The 21,114-nt window shown below is 33.6% G+C and overlaps 1 protein-coding gene and 1 long non-coding RNA gene across 2 annotated transcripts in view; one reads left to right on the forward strand and one right to left on the reverse strand.

The window, feature by feature from the left end:
- Positions 1–21,114, forward strand: part of LOC147842593 (uncharacterized) — a 195,838-nt gene that overhangs the window by 73,100 nt on the left and 101,624 nt on the right. The gene's annotated exons all lie outside the window — the stretch shown is intronic.
- On the reverse strand, positions 5,816–18,463 carry slc2a6 (solute carrier family 2 member 6). Its single transcript, XM_087264397.1, has 10 exons — positions 18,379–18,463; positions 18,119–18,272; positions 14,745–14,951; positions 12,866–12,965; positions 12,520–12,731; positions 10,163–10,309; positions 8,781–8,889; positions 8,520–8,696; positions 8,293–8,438; positions 5,816–8,093 (listed from the first exon to the last, which is right to left on the reverse strand). The coding sequence occupies exons 1-10, from the start codon at positions 18,435–18,437 to the stop codon at positions 7,932–7,934; spliced, it is 1,473 nt and encodes a 490-aa protein (XP_087120523.1). The 5' UTR covers positions 18,438–18,463; the 3' UTR covers positions 5,816–7,931.

Genomic DNA, 21,114 nt, shown 5'->3' on the forward strand with positions numbered 1-21,114 from the left:
AAAATAATCAAGTTGTGTGAAAAAAGGTATAATTTGGAGATATTTTGCCTTTTGATATTTTTTATTATAGAATTGTGCAAATTTAGAAAATTTTAATTCAATATTACATTTTAGAGATAAGTAATTGCCAAATTGTCAAGCTATTATTTCCATGGTAACTTTTTTCCCACATGACTAAGACCCAATTAACCCTTCATATAGTTGTATATAAATGTATATTTTGGTTCAATAGATGACCTTGGTGAGCTGTGCCACTATTGTGGGGAAAATAATATAGAAGTGGAAGAAGAAGGGGAAACATACAGAAAACCATTACCTTGTTCCTGGGTAACCTTCTTTTAAAATAAGATGGCAATCTCAAAACACTTATTCCTTCGTTACAGATTCAGTGACACGTGTGACCGGAGGTATCACATGTGTTTGAGCCTGACCCCATGAAGCCCTTACAACTGGGCAGAATGTTAATCCCATACCCTGTCTTTATGTTAATAGTTTTCAAGTAATTGTTAAGTTTCATGTTATCTTAGATTAAACCTTTTTGAAAATATACACATAATAAACATTTAATTTTAAATTAAAGTATGCACTTTACTTATTTTAATTTGTGTGCGTACATTCTATTAACCAGTATTTTACACACACATTCCACATTTACTGTAATAATTTTCTTTTTAAAAGCCAATTAAGAAATTCTATAAACATATTTAGGAAAACAGACAGACAGACAGACAGAAAGATAGATAGATAGATAGATAGATAGATAGATAGATAGATAGATAGATAGATAGATATAATCTATCGCTGTACTGGTCATATTATAGTAAAATGCTTTCCTTGATAGGCTGTTAAATATATGTAAACTTAACATCTATATATCAAAGGCAAGAAAAATAATAGTAAACAGAGAACGATGAAATATATTGACGCGCTCATATAATGTGTACGGGCGCCGAGCGCGTTCACGTGAGAGTATGTACGCTTTTTGCGTGTCCAGTCCGCCTGTGGGAGCGAGTTTAAGTTAAACAGTGAGAACAGCGCCTACTAGAGTCACAGAATACGACGGTCGCAGAATTTGGTGTAACACCTGTTTCCCCCACAAGTCCAAAGACATGCGCTATAGGGGAATTGGGTAAACTAAAATTGTGTGGATGTGTGTGTATGGGTGTTTCCCAAAACATGCTGGATAAGTTAGCGGTTCATTTCACTGTAACGACCCCAGATCAATAAAGGGACTAAGCCGAAAATAAAATGAATGTGTGTATAAATTTGTTATAAATTTGTTGTTTTTGTTTCACTCACAAACAATAAATGTTTAAATATCTATTAAATATGGTACTGCTTATATTATTTCACCATCTGTACACCAATATAAGTAGTGAATGTGCGTGTCCGTGGGTGGTGCTGTGTCGGTGTGGTAATGTGGGCTGGTGTGGCTACAGTGCCAGGGCTTAATTTTTGTCCCAGTCCACCCCTGAACATCTATACACACTCATACACTAAGGACAATTTTAGCTCACCCAATTCACCTATACCGCATGTCTTTGGACTTGTGGGGGAAACCGAAGCACCCGGAGGAAACCCACACAAACACAGAGAGAACATGCAAGATCCATACAGAAATGCCAACTGACCCAGCTGAGGCTCGAACCAGCAACCTTCTTGCTGTGTGAGGTGACAGTGATACCCACTGCGCCACCGCGTCTCCATGTACAAATTAATTAAAGATAAATATTTGAACACATAACTGCAGATTAGCATACAGCTTAACATGTTATCACACGTGTCAGATTTAGCATATATTTATGGCTACTATAATACACAAAGAAGCTTATAGCCAGCTATTTATCACATGATTTTTTTTTTCTTTTTGAACAGGCAACTTAACTCATTAATAGAAACCACTGGGAATTAGGTGCTTGTATATTGTTGACAATGAGGAATGAGAATTTATTTACTGCTTTTATTTATCAAGCAAAACATATAAACAATAAATAAATAAGTATATTAAAGGCCATGTAAAATAGATCGAGATAAGACCAAAACAATGTTCAAAGGGATTTTCAAGTGGCTCTAAACTTTTATTAGTTTCTTTCTTCTGTTGGACACAAAAGAAAATAGTTTGAAGAAAGCTAAAAACATGATCATTGACCCCAGTGACAGCTCTCGTACCTTTTTTAAGTGTAGGAAAAACTAATACTACGGAAGTAAATGGTTATATGAAGTGTTCAGATGCAAAAACCTCTAAGTGCCATCTGAAATGTTCTGCCAAAAATAGGCATTATCCTTAGCTTCCTATGTTTATGTTGAGTAATTTCACTTTAAAAAACAAATTTCAGTCAGCATTTAGAGGTTTTTGCATCTGAACTCTTCATATGTTTTGTGACATTTTTCAAAATATCTTCTTTTGTGTTTAAACGACTCAAAGGCTTGAAAGAAGTAATGTGTGAATAACTGACGACTGAATTTTCTTTGCGTGAACTGTCCCTTTAAGGCCAATGCTGGAGTAAACCAAATGCTTGGGAATATTATAAATGATTCACCATATATACAATTCAGAAGCAGAACCAGAACAGTAATGCAGTAATGTATAAAAGGAAGTTTTTCAAAAGATAATAAAATATAAAAGCTTTATCTGTTTACACACTTGCAAAATTAAGGATGTTGTAGTACAGTATGTGCCAGGTCATGCAGGTTGACAGTGTCACTAAAAAATATTCACTCTTGCATATATTGTAACTATGTGTGTTTTGGCTGTCAAGTACCGATGTGTATTAAACACATATTATTATATATTATATTATTATAGTATTATATATTTTCATAAAAACACATTTTTATCGTTTACATGGAGATGATACATGAATTTTTTAGGCCACCAAAATACTGTTGATATGCAAATAAATGACCAAAATGCAGTTTTAAATTGAAGTGTTATGGCAATGCCCACTGGTAGGACCCAGCCAACCATGCAGGTGTGGACAAGATGTTATCTTGATAAACTTCCTCCTTTTCAAATCACTTAAAGTTCACTATTTAACATAACATTGTTGAATGCATTTTTTAAGTAATACATAAATATGTTTACATCATATCTGTTAAAAATTGGGATGTAAAACTTTGGGAAACCCACCCCCAACAAATCCCAAAATGACTCCAAATAAATAAAATAAAAAGTTTTGATAGCCTAATACACAGAAATGTAATCAAATCTCAATTACTTTTGTTTACTGTATGATGTAAATGTACATTTTCATTAAAGTTATCATTAAAGAGCAGCAAATGAACTAGATTTTTAGTTTGATTAATAACAGAGGTGTCAGATCTAAAATGAACGCATTTTATTAACAGTTTAAAGCAAAAAACTAAAAATTTAAAACACAATGAGTTGTGTTTAAAATAAAGCCTGCAAAGATTGACATGTTTGCGTATTATTATGCATATTGGTTATTATGCATTGTCCACATCCGTGCCTTTTCAAATCGCATAGAAGCTTATGTGACGAACAGTGTCTTTATCATGGAGTGTGTCCGACAGTCTCACACCACTACATGAATTGACTGATTAGAAAGTTGCACACACTCTAAAAAATGTTGGATTATTTTAACTCAAAATTGAGTATATGGACAAACCAAGCCATTGAGTTTAAGACAGGCTATTAATTTAACTCCAAACTTTAATCCAGTATTTGGGTTTTTCCATATTTTACACAGTTTTGGGTTCAAATAACCCAGTATTTTTTAGAGCATAGGAAGGGCGATTTTTTTTTTAATAGAAAGGAGGGGATTGCATCCATTTTTATATTCACTTCAAAATGCTTTCAAGCCAAAAAAAAAAAAAAAAAAAATGAAAGCATAATTCTCTTGAACAGCTCTTGCAATTAGCCTATAATCCCATTTGAGATGAGCTCTGTGTACTGCCACCTATTATAGAAAGATTAAAAATGAGGGTGAAATAAGGTTATACTTAAAAGGGATGATAGCAGATAGAATAGTAAAATATGGGAGAATCCCAGGAAAAATGAGAGGGCTGACTGGTATGGTTTATGTTGGTTATCTCAAATTTCATTGGTATTAGGACCTATAATAAGAATATAAAAATCATGTTAATCCATACACTCAGAAAAAATGGTTCAGTGTTGTACTAAGGAAAAAACCCTTGTCAATATGGGCAGTACCTTTTTATGGAACAGAATTGTACCGAAAGACAAAGAAACAAAGTTGTATCATTGCAGTTTGTACCTTTAGGGACACCAAGGGAAATCAAAAAGTACCTTTGGTTTTTAAAAACTGCAGATACAATATTGTACCTTCATCAAAGGTACAAATCTGATCCATGAATGTACCACTACAGTAACAAGACACTTTATACCTTGACAGTATCAAATACATTCCTTCAAGAACTATTCAGGGGCATTTTGCCACTGTACTGTATATCCAAAATGCATCAATTTATTTTCAGTAAATATTAAACCTCAAAGACATTTTTAAACAATTTTTTTAAAGTTTCTTTTTGTGTAAATGCACCTTTTGCATTGACAATAAAGAAAAAAAAAATACTTAGAATAAATCAAAAGATCTTTTTTTTGTTAAACATTTCACAACACTTTTTAACAAAAATGTAACAGAAATACATTCTCCCATGTACAATATAAAACATTTTTAAAAGTTTTAAAATTTGAATATAGAAATTACGCAAAAATATTGTAATGAGATTTGCACAATGTTTGATTCGTTTTACAACACTAAAATGTCTGCATGAGCACTTTGCATTTGCAGGACTTTTGCCAGCTCACATGCGTAGTGGAAAGCAAATGGCAAAAGGTGCAGATATCAATAGTGAAACTGTATTTATCAGAAAATGCTCACCAAATGTGTATTAAAAATGCCTTAAATGTTTAGTTTACAATACCTTTAGTTTTGTTGTACCAGTTGTTTTGTACTATAGAACTTATATAATGTTTATGAGTTTGTTTAAACATATGCTTTTAAATGATGATTCATGTTTTAATATGGAAATTATTAATAAATCACTTTGCCTTTTCAGTAATATTTATTTTCATAGATATTGTTAAGGGAGTTGTTCAACACTTTTGTACCTTTTTTTATGAGAACAATTGTGTACCTTCATTTCAATTGTACTATAAAAGGTACAGAACAGTATCATAAGAGGTCTTTTCTGTGCCATTAGGTACAACTATCACAAAGGTATAAAACTGTTCCTTAAGAAACATTATAGGTACCACTGTGTACCTTTTTTTTCCCGAGAGTGTGGGGTAATTAGGCAAATCATTGTACTGTATAACAATTGCTTGTTCTGTAGACAATAAAAAATAAATATTGCTGAAGGGGGCTAATATTTTCGATCTTAAAATGTTTTTTTTATTATTTATTAAAAACTGCTTTTATTCTTGCCAAAATAAAACAAATAAAACTTTCTACAGAAGAAAAAAATACTATAGGAAATACTGTGAAAAATGCCTTGCTCTGTTAAACATTGTTTGGAAAAATTTTGAAAGAGAAAAAAAAATCCACATGAGGGCAAATAATTTTGATTTCAACTTTGATTTCTTCAATGAAGCATCAGCACATGACTATGGCCATGAGGTTAATTTTGCTGATGTCTTGCTCAAGTCGTGGTTCACACCCACATTAATGCAATCATGGGAACTTCTCCGTGTCAATGTGCTTTTGTTCTTGGAGTAACACATTTTGTGCAATATAGGTTTAGCCTGGTCCCTCTGATTTGCAGAACAGTGAAAGAGAAGTGAACTTACCAGTCACATGAGCATATATAAAAATTGAGAGGACAAGTAAAGTTTATATATACACAGTATACATTTAATTAAACATTTCAGATGCACTCACTCATCAAATACAGTTAATCCTTCTAATAAAAATGAATCAGATTTTACACATTACAAAATGTAATTAAGACATTTACATCAGAGCTACAACAATAAAATATATAAATCAGATATAATATTTAGTAAACAAATGCACAATTGGAGTAAAATATAATGTTTGGTCTTGGCACTATACACTAAAAATATCATATCCATAAATAAGCAGTTTTCTGTATTCTGTGATCCATGTTTTGATTTTATGCATTTGAATTGCATTATGGGACCTTGATCTTTCTTCCAACAACCTTTAGTCTTGACAATTAAAAAAAAGTGACTTTTATTAACTTTTTAAAATAGTTTAAAGTGATGTATGGGTTGCTGTTTTTACATGACGTCATTGATGATCTGCGAAATTCAGATGAAGGGCAGAAAGTGATTCTTTTACATAGGAATCGCTATCAGAACATCAAAATGTTTCTGTTTTATGTTGTTCATAAATGTTTAAATCAGCCAAAATAAGAAATGTCAAACAGATTTGATCAACTTCCAAAAGGTTTTGGTCCTAAAGGGGGGAAAAGTTCAAGAAACTGGCTGAAAAACAGAAGGAAGTGGGGCTTGTAATAAATTTTTTTTTTTCATTACATCCATGTGTCCAAACGTTTCTGAACGCGATAATTAGTTTTACAGCACCAATAAAGATTATACACAGGTCTAGCTATGTGTATACAGTAAATATATTGTGTTCTGTAAAAATCAGATACAAACACCACCACACTTATACAAAATCCAGGAGAATATAAATAACGTACCCTGCCATGTAATCACTGCAACGAAATCTCTGTCTGGTTTTGCAATAATCCAAATAGTATTTACTATAGTATTTTTAATGTAAGGTAGGTCTAATTATAAAGTAGGTACCGCATTGATGGCAGGCAAATAGAGTTCAGTAGAAAACTCGGCCCTCTTCATGATATAAGGATCATGGCCAACAACTTATTTTCTATTTACAGTTGAAGTCTGATGAGAATTATTAGCCCCCTTCGAATGTTTTTCATCTTTTTTAAATATTTTCCAAATTATGTTTATTAGAGCAAAGAAATTTTCACAGTATGTCTGATAATATTTTTTCTTCTGAAGAAAGTCTTATTTGTTTTATTTTGGCTAGAATAAAAGCAGTTTTTGATTTTTTTAAACACCATTTTAGGGACAAAATTATTAGCCCCTTTAAGCTATTTTTTTCTTAATAGTCTACAGAACATCGTTATACAATAACTTGCCTAATTACCCTAACCTGCCCAGTTAATCTAATTAAGCTAGGTAAGCCTGTAAATGTCACTTTAAGCTGTATAGAAGTGTCTTGAAAAATATCTAGTAAAATATTATTTACTGTCATCATGCCAAAGATAAAATAAAACAGTTATTAGAGATGAGTTATTTAAACTATTGTGTTTAAAAATGTGTTGAAATATCTGCTCTCCGTTAAACAGAAACTAGGGGGAAAAAAACAAGCGGTCTAATAATTCAGGGGGGGCTAATAAATCTGACTTCAATTGTATATCTCATTTAAAATATGGTATAAACCGCAAAAAAACCTGAGAGGGGTCTGGCTGCAGACTCGGTGCAGATGCAATCTGAGATGCATCCAGTGCTTTTTAATGCACTTACCTAACCCCATCCCTAACTCTCACAGTAACGTCACTAGCTCTGTTGAGTGCATTGTGTCTGACATTGCATCTCTGAGCGATGCAATCTCAGCTTGCATCAAAAAGGCTGCATCCAGATACTATTGAAAAATACAGACTTTCCTCCATTCAGTTTTTTACTTCCTGCCCTCCATCTGGATTGTACGCGTCACCAGAACCACGTGATTGAAATAACCTATTAGTTCAAACTACTAAAATGTCGTTAAAGAGTGTAGAGTTGAATTTTCAACACCAAAAGTCGACAGAAGAAAGATCAACGTCTCATAATGCAATTCACAACGGTAAATAAACATTTGTGAATCGTAAAATACAGACACAGTGAATTAACATATTTTCTACAGTGTAGATTCAATAGTGTCACCTTCTGAATCCAGCATATGGACGTTTTAAGGATCATGAATGGTGAAGCTTCTGCCAGTCCTGAAGTAGTTCTCAATCTCCTCCAGAGTTCGACCTTTGGTTTCCGGCACGCATTTAGCAGTGAATATTATATTCACTACAGAGACCACACAGAAGAACAGGAAAGGTACATGCAGTCCATAGGCGACCTATATTAAAAGGTATGACATAAAAACATGAATACTAAATATATAATGACAACATTTAAAAAAAAAACATGCCACAGTGTCAAAAGTTGGTTGTATTAACCTTAAAGACATCTTTAGGGTAAGATAAGAAAGAGATCAGAATGAAGATAAAATAAATGTTCTGCACTTCCTGTTTTGTAGGTTTGTAAAAACAGCTCACCACAACGTGCATGAAGAGTTGCGTCAGGACGAAGGCTGTGATCCAACTAACACCAACGCACAAACCGGATGCGACACCACGGGCACCCAAAGGTAAAATCTCTGACATTAGCAGCCATGTGATTGGACCCCAGCCCATAGCATAACCTGCATAAACAGAGTTTTACATGATCAGGCTTCAACAGTAAGCTGCACAAGACCAATCCACCTAAATCTAAGCCAACTCACCAAAAATGATAACCATAGCACTGATGAGAGGAATTAGAGTCTTTGGATCAAAAGCAGCCCCCGCTTGGACTTCAGAAGAGATATTCACGCCCTCTGTTAGGGTAAGATTCCCTTGGCTGCATGGTGTTTGGTGGGTGTACATGGTCATTGAAAGCATGGCTATATATATCAAAAATCCTAAAGGAAAGAAAAAAACAATTTTCATTGGTCTGTCCCATTAAAACAATTAAGATAAAATGAACCAATATGTTCTCTACAAACCTGAAGTGAAGAGTAGAGCTTTCCTGCCTGCTTTGTCCATCAAACTGGCTGCAATAGCAACAGAGATCAACCTTACAGCTCCTACTAAAGCTGCGTCATATTTCGGTTCCTGAATAGAAAGAAAAATATTAAACATGCATTCATTTTTTTTAACAGTGTGAATAAATAAATAAATGAATAAATGAATCTACTCAGTATGACCAAATTTGTGTGGCCTTTCTGGCATGCAAATGCAGCTCCTATCTCTTATAAGGAAGCATCAAATTCTCCAAAACTGATTGCCAAGTTTATGATCAAATGTAATATTTGGAATTGCAAACTTCTCTTTAATTTATCTTGCAACTGTCTTTTAAAACTAGTTTCTAAAAGTTCGAGAACAAACAAAAAAACAGCTTTCTTTCAGGTTGCTTAAGCTAATATGTATGCACACCCCCGACCTCCTTTTTTGCTTTTTCTGAAGATTTCATCCCGTCAACCAAATTACATAACTACTATAAAAAAACAATAGGTTACATGTTACACAATAATATCCTCTGAATTTTCATTTGCGTTGATTTGCATTTAATTGGCTGAAACAGGAATCAATAAAATAATGAAAGAAATATATATTGAGGTCAGGCAAAAAAAAGACTGTACCTTGCCTTTGTTTCATAAAGATTACAAAACCAGGGAACATTTGTTTTTAAAATGCATTTTGTTCATATAAAAGGCAAGATTTCAAGCTTGATGTAGATGTATTTCTCATGTCTGTGAGACACGTGTTCACCCCAAAGTGTTTATAACAATGAAGCTGCAGAAACTGTCGAAAAGACGTCTGGCAAGCCCCACATTGTCAGTCTACAGTAGGACCAGACAGAGTCTGCGAACATTTTTGGCTATTTCTGCAGAGAATTTTGTAAAAAATCTACGCATTTATGCAGAATTATTTTAGAAGTATCATAACTAAAAACTTGATATATGAAATAAAAAAACACCTTTTTAACTTTTATTTAATGTTTACAGTGCAAATCCATCTAGATCCACTTATTTGGTAAACAAAGCAAGTCTCTCATATAGCTACTAAATGACAGAAAATATTACTTTACAAACTGTTTTGTACATAAATCATGAACATTTTCATATTAGTCAACAATATTACTGAAAATAATTAAAAAACTTAATAATCAAAAATTTACACACGTTTATACAAGTAAAAAAATAGACTCGGAGGAAATCTGCTGATTTCTGCGTGCGCAGAGTTCTTGTGGGTCTAGTCTATAGCGAACAATTATTGACAGCTATACTAGCAGACTAAGCTTCCTTCACTAGAATATTCATATTGAACTTTTTCCCCATTCAAAACCACCAGTCTTGTGTATCCTATAGTCTTTGATATGACATACCAGCGATATAGCTGTCAGGTGGAATATGGGCTCCAGATATACCAGAATCGGCGTTATACCAGTCATTTGCTGAAGAAATCTCATGACGACTGAAATTAGGATTGGTTTATAGTATGATTTTGTTTTAAGATCGCTCCATTGTACACCCTGTTGGAGAGAATAAGCAAGTCCGTTAATATTGTATTTTTAAATGTTCAGACATTTGTTATTAGTGACATCGGTGGTCGTTAAGTGAACTGCAGCAGTAATTCATCACTAAAAAATAACTAATGTACAAGAGACTAAAAGATTAAATTCCCTGATATACAAACATTTTTAGCTCTTGAATAAGAAGTAGATTAGTAAAATAATAAATAATAAGTTATTGCTGCGATTTACTGATTACGAAGATAAAACCATCTTCACTTCTCATAGCAATGATTACATGAACATGCAAATAAATGCCTCTCAATAATAAATTAACCACATGCAAAAAAAAACAGCAGTGACAAAACCACATATGATGACAGGATATGGGTATATTAGGAAAAGCTTTTCAGTTCACCGCAGGCCCGTGCAGAAACTGTCTAAAGGGCATGTGCAGGACAAATTTTTTGAGGGCCGGTGGGGGGGGGGGGTGGGGGTGGGTGGGGGGTTGGGCTTTCGCGCAAGTACTGGAGAGCGGTGTTGTTGTGCGCGTTCTAATCAGCGGTGTTGTCGCGCGTACTGTAAAGCAGGGGGGGTTGTGTGGGGAGCGCGCGTACTCAAGAACGGTGTTGTCGCGCGCCTACTGAAGGGCGGTAGGGGGGAGGGGGTGTCGCGGGGGCACTTTTGATCATTTTGGAAGGGCACTTTCTATCCAAGACTTAAAAGGGCATGTGCACTGCACAGGTTGAGCCCTATGTGTGCACGTGCCTGGTTCACGAAAACTGTTTTGACAGTTTGATAAATATATTAGTGTATACTGTAGTTTAAATCATTAATGTTTGCATGACACATTGAAACTACAGAGGTGCGTTTCCAAAAACCATTGTTAGCCAACTAAAGTCGCAAGTTCTGTCAATAAAAACAGTTCACTGTTTTGGCACGTCCCAAGTAATAACCGGTTTTAAGGTATACCGTGGTTTTAAAAAATTCTGTTATACCGTTCCTAAGGAATTTAAATGTTTTTTTTTTACATGTTTTTATGACTATTTTATTGAGTTGAACATTGAACAGTGCAGTGGCTTACTTTATATCCGAAGAAAAGAAAGATATCGAAAGGTGCCTTTTCAAGCTGAAAAGAAATCTGTGTCTTTTTAACTAATTAAGATAGCAGAAGTCATTTAATGTTTGCTGAAATTTATTGTTTCAAAATAGTTTTTTTACCCAGACATTTAAAAAGAAAATATTTTAGAGCAGTAATTACAATACCGTGATATCGTGAAACCATAATTTTTTTTACCCAAGTTTATCATACCATCAGAATCTTATACCGGCCCATGCCTATTCCCAAATCCATCGTTCCAACGAATATTTGCAAACTGCGTCGCAAACTTGCACACTTTCAACTACACCTCTAAAGCTGTAGTTAGAAGCATAGTTCCTGGCTGTGTTCTATTCCCAGTTATCCCCCCTGTGCCCTATTCCTTTCGAACATTCAAACATTTAAATTTGGTTAATTAATATGGAAAATGAGTGCATGTTTTTACCAAACCTAATATTGGATTTTTTTTAAATGCGTGTAAAACAATATAATTTGCACAAAAGAATTATTGGGTTTTTCTCTAAAGAAGGGCTTACTTCACCCTGTTTAGAGCATCATTAATTGTGTTTAACGTTATAATTAACGTGGTTCGAACAATTGATCTGCAACAAAACAGCTGCTGTTTTGAAAAACACTCTTCAGTAGTACGCCGTTCTTTTCCCAAACGATGCATTGTACCATGATAGTTCAGCCAAGAATTACATCGTTATTTGGGAAAACCTCGGATTGGCACTTTTTAAGCCTACACTTCATGTGTCATACAATAGAGGAGATGTTCACTCGAGTTTAGATAAACCTAACATCCTTAAATCGTCACAGAAAATAATGTCTTTCACATAAAAATCAGTCCATGGCCATTCATAGAAAACCTAACAAGGTTTTTGTAGTTTAATATACAACGCCAACCCAGACAATATATCACTTTAAACTATAAAAAACTGTTTAGAAAAGTCACTTGTTGGAAAAAAAGCTCAAGGTGGCATAAAGCAATTCAAAAGCCTAAATAAACATGAATCACAAAACAGATATTTTTTAGGATGTTGGTAAATATCTTGTTTCATTACAAGATGTTCACACGCTATCAATAAAAAAGCTAATCAAATATAAAAAAAATCTTGTGATTGCGTTTTACCTGAGTTGTGATACTGCGTTCGATCTTATTAAACTCAGTCATATAATCAGAATTGGGTCCTCTGAGCCATTCTAGTGATTTAACAGCTTTAGCTCTGTTTCCTTTCATGATGTGGTAACGTGGAGAGGTCGGCATGCAGCAAAGCAAAAGCATCATGATAACAACAGGAACTTCCCCAGCCACAGCCAGCCACCTCCACGGCAAAATCAGGCCTGGAGGGAGATGATAGGATAGCATAATTCATAAAAGACATACAGTACAATGCATGAAAAAAAATGCTTGGACATTCATGAAAGAGTGTTTCGTCATACAGCTAAAACAATCTAAGAGATTTGAGCTCTCTCACCAAAAGCGTAGAGTGCTAGACTTCCAAACACGGCGGTGATCTGAGGACATGAACCCAGCGCACCCCTTACGGATGGGTGGGAGATCTCTGACACGTACACCTGGGTGAAAAAACATTTTCTTAAAGTTACTTTTAAAAAGTAAATTAATTTTATCACAAGTGGATGAGGGTTTGAGGGTTTTATCACAAGTAGATGAGGCTTTTTTATCACAAATAAATGAAGGTGTGAGTAAGGTTTAAATATGTGTTTTGTTATTTGGTCCTGTCCACTTTCAACCAGGCAGAAATAGCAATGCACCTCAGCTGGCCAGTTGCGATCTGATAACTGGAACTAATAACTTAAGTATTGATTTATTAATAATAGTAATTTGTTAAATAGTAAAGATTTGCATTGTATTTTTGCTCTGTCTTTTTAGCATTAATCATTCAATTTAAAAATGGTGTAGAAATTTTTTTTTCAACATTTTGACGCTGTATTCAATTTAACATTTACACTGTTAACATTTTCCTGTAGAAACTACAGTAACTTACAGGCAGCAGCTCACCAGTAACCTACTGTCAAATCAATTACAGCAAAAAATAATGCATCTACATTACATAGAGCACCATTTAACTTGATGTATATGTATTTGCAGTATTGTATGAATATCTTCACTGTAAAATATACAGTTATTCTCATAAGGCATCATTAGTTAAATACTGTGCAATTTACAAATATCGTAAATGGTGTATATGATATTTTAATAATATTGACACAAGCTGCCAAAAATAGGTGACTTTAATGGGCATAAAAACATATTTGTATGGCATTATTTTACATAAATGTTCAGAGTAAACTAATATTCCATACAAACTAATAGGGCTGCACAATAAATCATTTCAGTATCTCGCCAGTAACTTATTGTAAATCATTTAGAGAAAATATACTGTATACGTTTACAGCACTATTTATCTTGCTGTATATGTATTTGCAGAATTCTATATATGTCTTTACTGTAAAATATGTATTAATTTTCACAATGCAACTTTAAAATACAGTATGATACCGCATAACTGTCCTACCATCAAATACAGTTCATATTACAGTTAAATACTGTAAACAGTAAAACTGTAAAACTTTAACAGTGTACCTACAAAGTTATTGCAATAATAATATATTGGAATAATCATGGGATTTTATAGAAACAATGAAGTACTTTTTTTTGTATTATGTACAAGTACAAAAATAGGGCGACAGGATACTGGAAAATTGTGTAATTTGCAATATTGTTGTTGATTACTGTATCAAGAAGCAAACTTGATAAAAGAATAAAAAAAAACCTCAGCAGATATTTTGATTAGCTTTTGTCATTTTCCTCTCTTGTCTCGACTTGTGTCATAAGTATTTATTTTCAGCCCTGGGATCGCCCACGGGCTGCTTTAGCCAATAGCAGATCAGCAACTTTTAAGAAGGTGGGCATTTATATCTTAAAGTCCCATTTGATTGGTTGAATTTAGATTAACAAATGTTGTTTGTTTTTTTTGCTTTATCTCCTTGGTTCTTACTTGTGTTTGCATATTTATGTACATGATAGTTTATAACTTTTTAACATTCTGTCAAGTGTCTACAGATGAAAATAGCCATTCTTGGCTAATTCTGGCACATTTTACAGTAATGTTCATTAATGTGCATTGCCCCTGTAAACAAATAAACAAAAAAAATCGAATGCACTTATCAAACAAATCTGCATTACTTATATTGCATATACAATTATCACAATCACTATAATTTTTTTTCAATATATTGTGCAGCCCACCAAAACAACTACTGCTTTTTTAAAGTGATGACTGCAAACTTTTTTTTTAAATGCTGTGACATATTGTCTAAAAGATAACTTACAGGAATGGAGCCCGCAGTGATGCCACCAGCGATACCAGTCAGAAATCTGCCCCATAACAACATCCAGAAGTTTTGTGCAGATCCCATCACAAGGAGACCAAGAACAGACGGTAATCCTGATATCATGATGCTTATTTTTCTTCCGACTCGGTCATTCAGAAACATGGCACTGAGACCCCCTGCAGCCGCTCCAAGAGTGAAAATTGACTAAAAGACAGAAGAGATGCTTGTTACAAAAATGTAGCTTATGTGCATGGTTGGACCTGAAGAATTCCTTATACAGTTAGAACAGTCATACTGCAAACCAATACAACATTTTAAATGTGCAAGTACACTGTAAAAAAATCTATTTTATTTAACAGGTAATTGTCTATATTTTTCAGCTTTTTTTCATTATACTTTGAAATATTTGTTGTTTTACAGATATGTTCTGTAATAAAAAAAATCTAACATTAAATTTACTGTTATTGCTTGTATTTTGGTATTACGTTATTTTCCTGTTTTTTAAAGGAAATCTTCTGTATTTTCAGAGAGTAGCACGTATTTTACGGTAATATTTACAGAATATTCCCGTAAAAGTAGAGAAACAAAACTTGTTTTTAGTGAAGATAGTAATCATATGAAAATTAACATGTTATTTATACTGTCAGGTTAATTTTAATTTATACTGACAGGTTAATACTGTCAAATAATAGCCTATTGATTTTAGGCTGCATTTAATACATGCACTATAAACTATCAAAGTTTTATTATAAAATGTTACTAACAATGTTGCTATGCTAATTGTTATGATCACAAGTGATCTAGTAGTTGTAAATCGCTGGAAAACTACACACACGCTACTTTAACAAACTACAGCATGCACCTCATACATCCGGTTTTCTAATTCTCACTAATTAGACACAGAGTCAGAACAGAAGATCGTTAGGGACTGATTTCAAGGACTATAAAAGCACACACAGATACATAATTGCTGAGTCTTAAACTGTTTAATGGGCATTACGACACGTTTCCCATTGACCCCTTTACTTTGTTATTTTGTTTGCCACCTTTACTCTTGGGATTATCTGTATGCACCTGTTTGTTCCTGTTTTAACCTTTAATTGCGATACAATTCCCTTGATAAACTTCTATTTGATCCTCAACTTTGCTGTGCAGGCATCCTCACATGACATTGTTGTTAAATGATGACCAAATGTGTTATTTGTTAAAAAAAATAAAATAAAAATAAAAATGTGATATTATTAAGCAAATAGTTTTGGAGTTTAACCTACATATCCTAAAAATATTTGTTAAACTATATTATAGTTAATTGTTATATTTACAGTGTTTTATGACAACAGCATATTTTAGTACCTAAGCTTTTTAATCATTCTTTAAAATCTTTTTTTTCTGTTTTAAATGTATGTTAAAACTGGAACTATTTATGGAATATTTAAAGATTTCATGCATAATTACATGAATAAATCTGTATAATCACAGTAATTTATACATTTCTGTATGATTCACATTAATCAGTTTAAATGCAAATTGTCAACAGTAATAAACTGTAACTTAATGAATTTTGTCTGTAAAGTAGGTTCTGTATTTTTACAGTTTTTGCATGTAATTTTGTTAAATGGTTATTTTCTGTAATTTAACGGAATATCATTGGAAACCCTGTTGCCAGTCTTTTGACCGTTTAGTTTTAACAAATTGTTTTTACAGTGTATACAATAATAATCATTTACAAAAACAGGGTACATAAGGTGATTATCAAACTTCAAATGCAAACTTAAAAGTACAGAATTAGAGAAACTAAACTATGAAGTTGTGCAAAAGTTTAAGTGTGCTATTAGTACTTATTACTTATTTTAAACAAAAAATAATAATTCTAAATATTAAAGCTACTTTTGTGACATAAAATTCTGAGTTTAAAATGTTTTTGATCAAGATATACTTAATATTCATGATTATTCCTTTGGTTTTACAGCTAACTAAATCCAAGAATAAAAAAAATACTAAATATAAATGTTTTAAGCGCATTTATATAAGTCTATTCATTGCACTTATACAGTATAAACTGTTAAGTACAAAACTAGTTCATTGAGAGTACTTAAAAAAATTTACATAAACTGAAGAATGTATGAAAAGTATAATTATACTATTATTATAAGTATGACGGTATTAAAGAAAGCTCAATAGTATGCAGTATAAAAGCTACAAAAGAAGTGGCTTATTGAATATACTTCAAAGTGTACTTAAAACAAGAAAAAGTTGTATTATACTGCGATACTAATCTGTAATATTTTACAATAACAGTACATGAGTAATGATTAATATGTAAACTAAACATTACTTTATTATGAGTTTGTGAAGTTAAGGCACACACTAATCATGCACTAACTTTAACTAAAGCATGAGTCACAAGAGTTCATGTGTGAATAACAGCTACCTTAATTACATATGTATGTGCTTGTACATGTTGATAATTAATGTATTAATTAACATTTAACTTTAAGTAAAATTAACTCACGAGCTGTTAATGTATAATTATGGTGCGACTTAACTTGGAGGGGCACATAACATTAACTCATCCTTTACTCATCAACTCCTGTGTTCATGTAAACTGTTCATGTAGATGTTAAATGAACACTTTTTCATTGTTATTCAGAGTAAACGCACTAGACGGTCGTGTTGTTATGAGTTAAGAATGGGTTAATGATGATGTGCCCCTCCAAGTAAAGTCATGATACTTAAACACTAACATATCATGATGTTAAAATAATCATAAATTAATGTGCTAATTAATACATTACTTAACAAACAAGCATGTACTAACAAGGGCTTTATTCACAAATGAACTCATGTGACTCATGATAGTTTAAGTTAGTTCATTTTAGTTAAATTAAATTTTAACACATCATTATTTATATTGTTATTGTAAAGTGTATGTAAATGCACATATAAGCATATGTAGCCAATATGGTACACTACTTAAAAGTATGCTTTAACTAAAAAGCGAGCCATTTAGTCCCAAATAGTATTTAAACATGACATCTATAGTATATTTATAAATTAGCATAATGATAAAGTTTACTTAAAAAAAAATGTACAGGAGACTTAAACTGCTGTATAACACTGAAAAACACAAAGAAACAAGGATCTGAAAATCTGACTATTTTAGATGGCTTAAATATCAGTTAAATATCAAGATTTTCCATACACATACACACACACACAAAAAAAACACCTTGATTTGCTACCCGACTCTATGGAATGATTTCGGGTAGTTTTGATGGGAAATTACCTAAAGGGGAAGTGCCAAACACTATTTATAACAAAGCAGACTCAACGGTAAAGGTAAAAAAGATAAATAATAATAATAATCTTACACCAAACCATGATATCTGACGGACGTCCATTTGCAGCCGAGTGTCATCTCCTTGTTTAAGCTGAGGGATGACAGGGGAAGGGAACACTAAAGCAAATCCGAAATTGAAATTGCCCAGGACCGCTGAAAACACCGCAAGGTAGAGCTTTCCATGACTGGAAAAGTACAGGAGCACAAAGCAGGGATGAAATAAAAACTGTGTCAGAAAAATGTTATTGAGATAATATAATTCAAATAAAGTATAAGAACAGATAAAGTCACCTTATCCGGGGTGGTGAGTTGTTAATTAACGGGGTCGCTTCATCCGAACGGTCTGCCATCTCTCCTCCGTCTTACCCTGCAGACTGAATGACTTGGAAGCACGAACGAGTATAAATGAGAGCAAGTGAAAGTAAAACTCCATTTTTGCAATACTGGGATTTCTTAGTTCTTAGGGTAGACATGGTTCAAAAGAATTAAGGAAGCAAAATAAGAGCTTCCTCATTGTGTGCTCAGCAACCACAACTTATACCGTCAGCAGCCGCAACGCCATTCAGAAAGAAAAGATCCAGTGCCAAAGCTGAAGGAAGTTTACAAGTATATGGGAACAACAGCTCGGCATATACCCAATTATATTCATCTGTATCCATATTCTACTGCATCCCATAATATTACGCAGCACCAAAAATGTAAAATATATATATATATATATATATATATATATATATATATATATATATATATATATATATATATATATATATATATATATATTGAATATATTTAATATATTTTTGTGTACGGCAGACGGCAACTCGCCGTGACGCAGATTCCCAAGTCTGTGTGCTCCTATCAGGTGAGCCCTCTTCAGCGCTCCGCCATGACAACGAGATAGCAGTGACGTGCCTTGTAAAAATTTGCATCTGCATTCCTATAAAGCTCGTGTGCTCTCTGTCATCGTTGTCAGTTCGCTCGGTGTTGCTGTTTGTACTTGACCAAGGTGAGTTCATTACCGACGGTACGAGTGGAGCCACGCCAATCTCACGAAGTCCGCTTCGTGAAGCTTCACTCGGGCCGTCTGTGCTGTAGTTCCTTGTGGTTTACGTACATAAACGTAACATCGCAAGGAATATTACTGTTTGTTGCTCGAAATGTGCCGCCGAGCAACATCCAGTGAATACTGGCACGGCCTGGCGCCCGGTCTTCTCGTGCACTCCCTGGGGCGAGGCGGCCTTTGAGCCCTAGGCAGGGAACAAACAACCCAAGAGGACCCTCAGGGAAACACGGGGGGCCGGTAGTGGGACGTCGCTGCGAGGGTTATGGTGGGTGGGAGTAGCGAGGCCCACTCATCGTTTATTTTAAACAATAGTTTCAAACTTTAGTTTACTATAGTTTGAAATAGACACCATGGTAACTGTTATGATTTAACTTTATACAAAGAGTTTAGAATGACCAAGAGCAACAGCCTCGGATTCCGCCATTTTGAAGTGAAAGCGATCGGCCCGTCCATTGGATCTCATTGCTGTCGCTATGGAAAGCAGCTGCTTTGTTTTTATTTAATTTATTCAAAAAGCGCGTTATTGTTTCCCAAATTGTAGAGTGTCGCCTCTTGGTGATTCTATGCTCTTTGCTCTTTGTCTGACTGTTGTAATGTTTTGCTTTGTTTTTCAGCTAAGCTGTTGAGCAAATAAGGACTATTGAAGACAACAGTTGAAGACAACCGCGGGTTATATTCACGAGTGCGCGCGTTATAATGTTTCCGGGTTGTTTTCTGAAAGTTTGTCTTGTTTGCATGTCAAACTAAATAAACTATACTCTTTCTAAACACCTGTCTCGTGTTTTATTTGTCCTCTACAGCAATGCACTGTCATGTAAGTCTGTTGAATGCATTTGTATGCAACATGGTTTGACAATACAGTATTCTAACAAATAAATGGTTGTTATTAATGTACCTTCATTAGTCAACATTTGGTGTAGGTAATAAAAAGTTAATCAAAGATGTCCTAAGACATAAGGGTTATGTTATGGTTGTTTCATAACTATGTTTAATATTATTCTGTATGATTAAAACCAGCAAATTATACTATATATTTAACATGTCATGAACTTACTGTTATTATAAAATTTGCTTATTAAAATGTCCTAAGACATGAATGGGTGTTGTTTTGATTTAATGGCAACCTACAGTAGGATTAAGGTTGACTACAGCAGGTATAGGCTACATACATCATAGGGAGTTTTTTTAATGACCCAAATCTAGTAAAACGTCTCTTACTTAAAAACTTTTAGCATGCAAAAGTCAAATTTAAATATATAAAATACAAAAAAAAATGAAAAGACCAGTGTGGTGGTGACAAAAAAAAGTAATATCAAGTTATATATATTTATAAAAGAAGTTGAACAAGTTGTCATAATATTTAGTCATTAGATCATGTGACCGCTAGATGGCGCTCAATTAAAAGGAGCGTTCATTTCAAAGGAGCGCTACCCTGTACTAAAATGGCGGATCTATTGACGCATTCCTTCCAATAGACAACATCAGGGTAGGCGACATCCAATGTATATTTCTATGGGAGCTAACTAGTATTCACGTCATATCATGCTCAAATCTTATTACTCTTTTACGCTCTTTGAGAGTCTTGGCTGGATTTCAGAATGATATTTAGGCAACTATGAAGTAGCAGTGCCGTCTGTGTACCATTAGATGCTTGATAACAGATATAAGTTGAGTTTTGGGGGGGGGGGGGGTGTAGGGTAATAATTCATCAACAACATGAAACAGCACAAGCTGTATTAAATATTATTTTTAATGACCCATTTGTAAAATATTTTAATTAAAGCCTTTGAGTAAATGATTTAATTGATTTTAATTCGAAATTGAAGAAGTAGCCAATTCTTTTACTTTTTTTATAAGTGGAAACAAAAATGATGAGCATATGAAAATAGTAAAATTGATATTGGACAGTAAGCAGGTCTTGTATTTGGCTTATTCAGTAATCAGTACTCAATGTTTCCATT

The sequence above is a fragment of the Danio rerio genome, chromosome 8 (genome assembly GCF_052040795.2).
Source record: "Danio rerio strain M-AB ecotype USA chromosome 8, GRCz13ab, whole genome shotgun sequence".
NCBI classification, from domain to species: Eukaryota; Metazoa; Chordata; class Actinopteri; order Cypriniformes; family Danionidae; genus Danio; species Danio rerio.

Coding starts and splice junctions, on each gene's coding strand:
- slc2a6 (XM_087264397.1), bottom strand. CDS start 18,437: ATGGCAGACCGTTCGGATGAAGCGACCCCGTTAATTAACAACTCACCA. Junction 12,966..14,744: donor TCACTGCGGGCTCCATTCCT/GTAAGTTATCTT, acceptor TTTTTCACCCAG/GTGTACGTGTCAGAGATCTC. Junction 10,310..12,519: donor AACGCAGTATCACAACTCAG/GTAAAACGCAAT, acceptor TCTCTCCAACAG/GGTGTACAATGGAGCGATCT.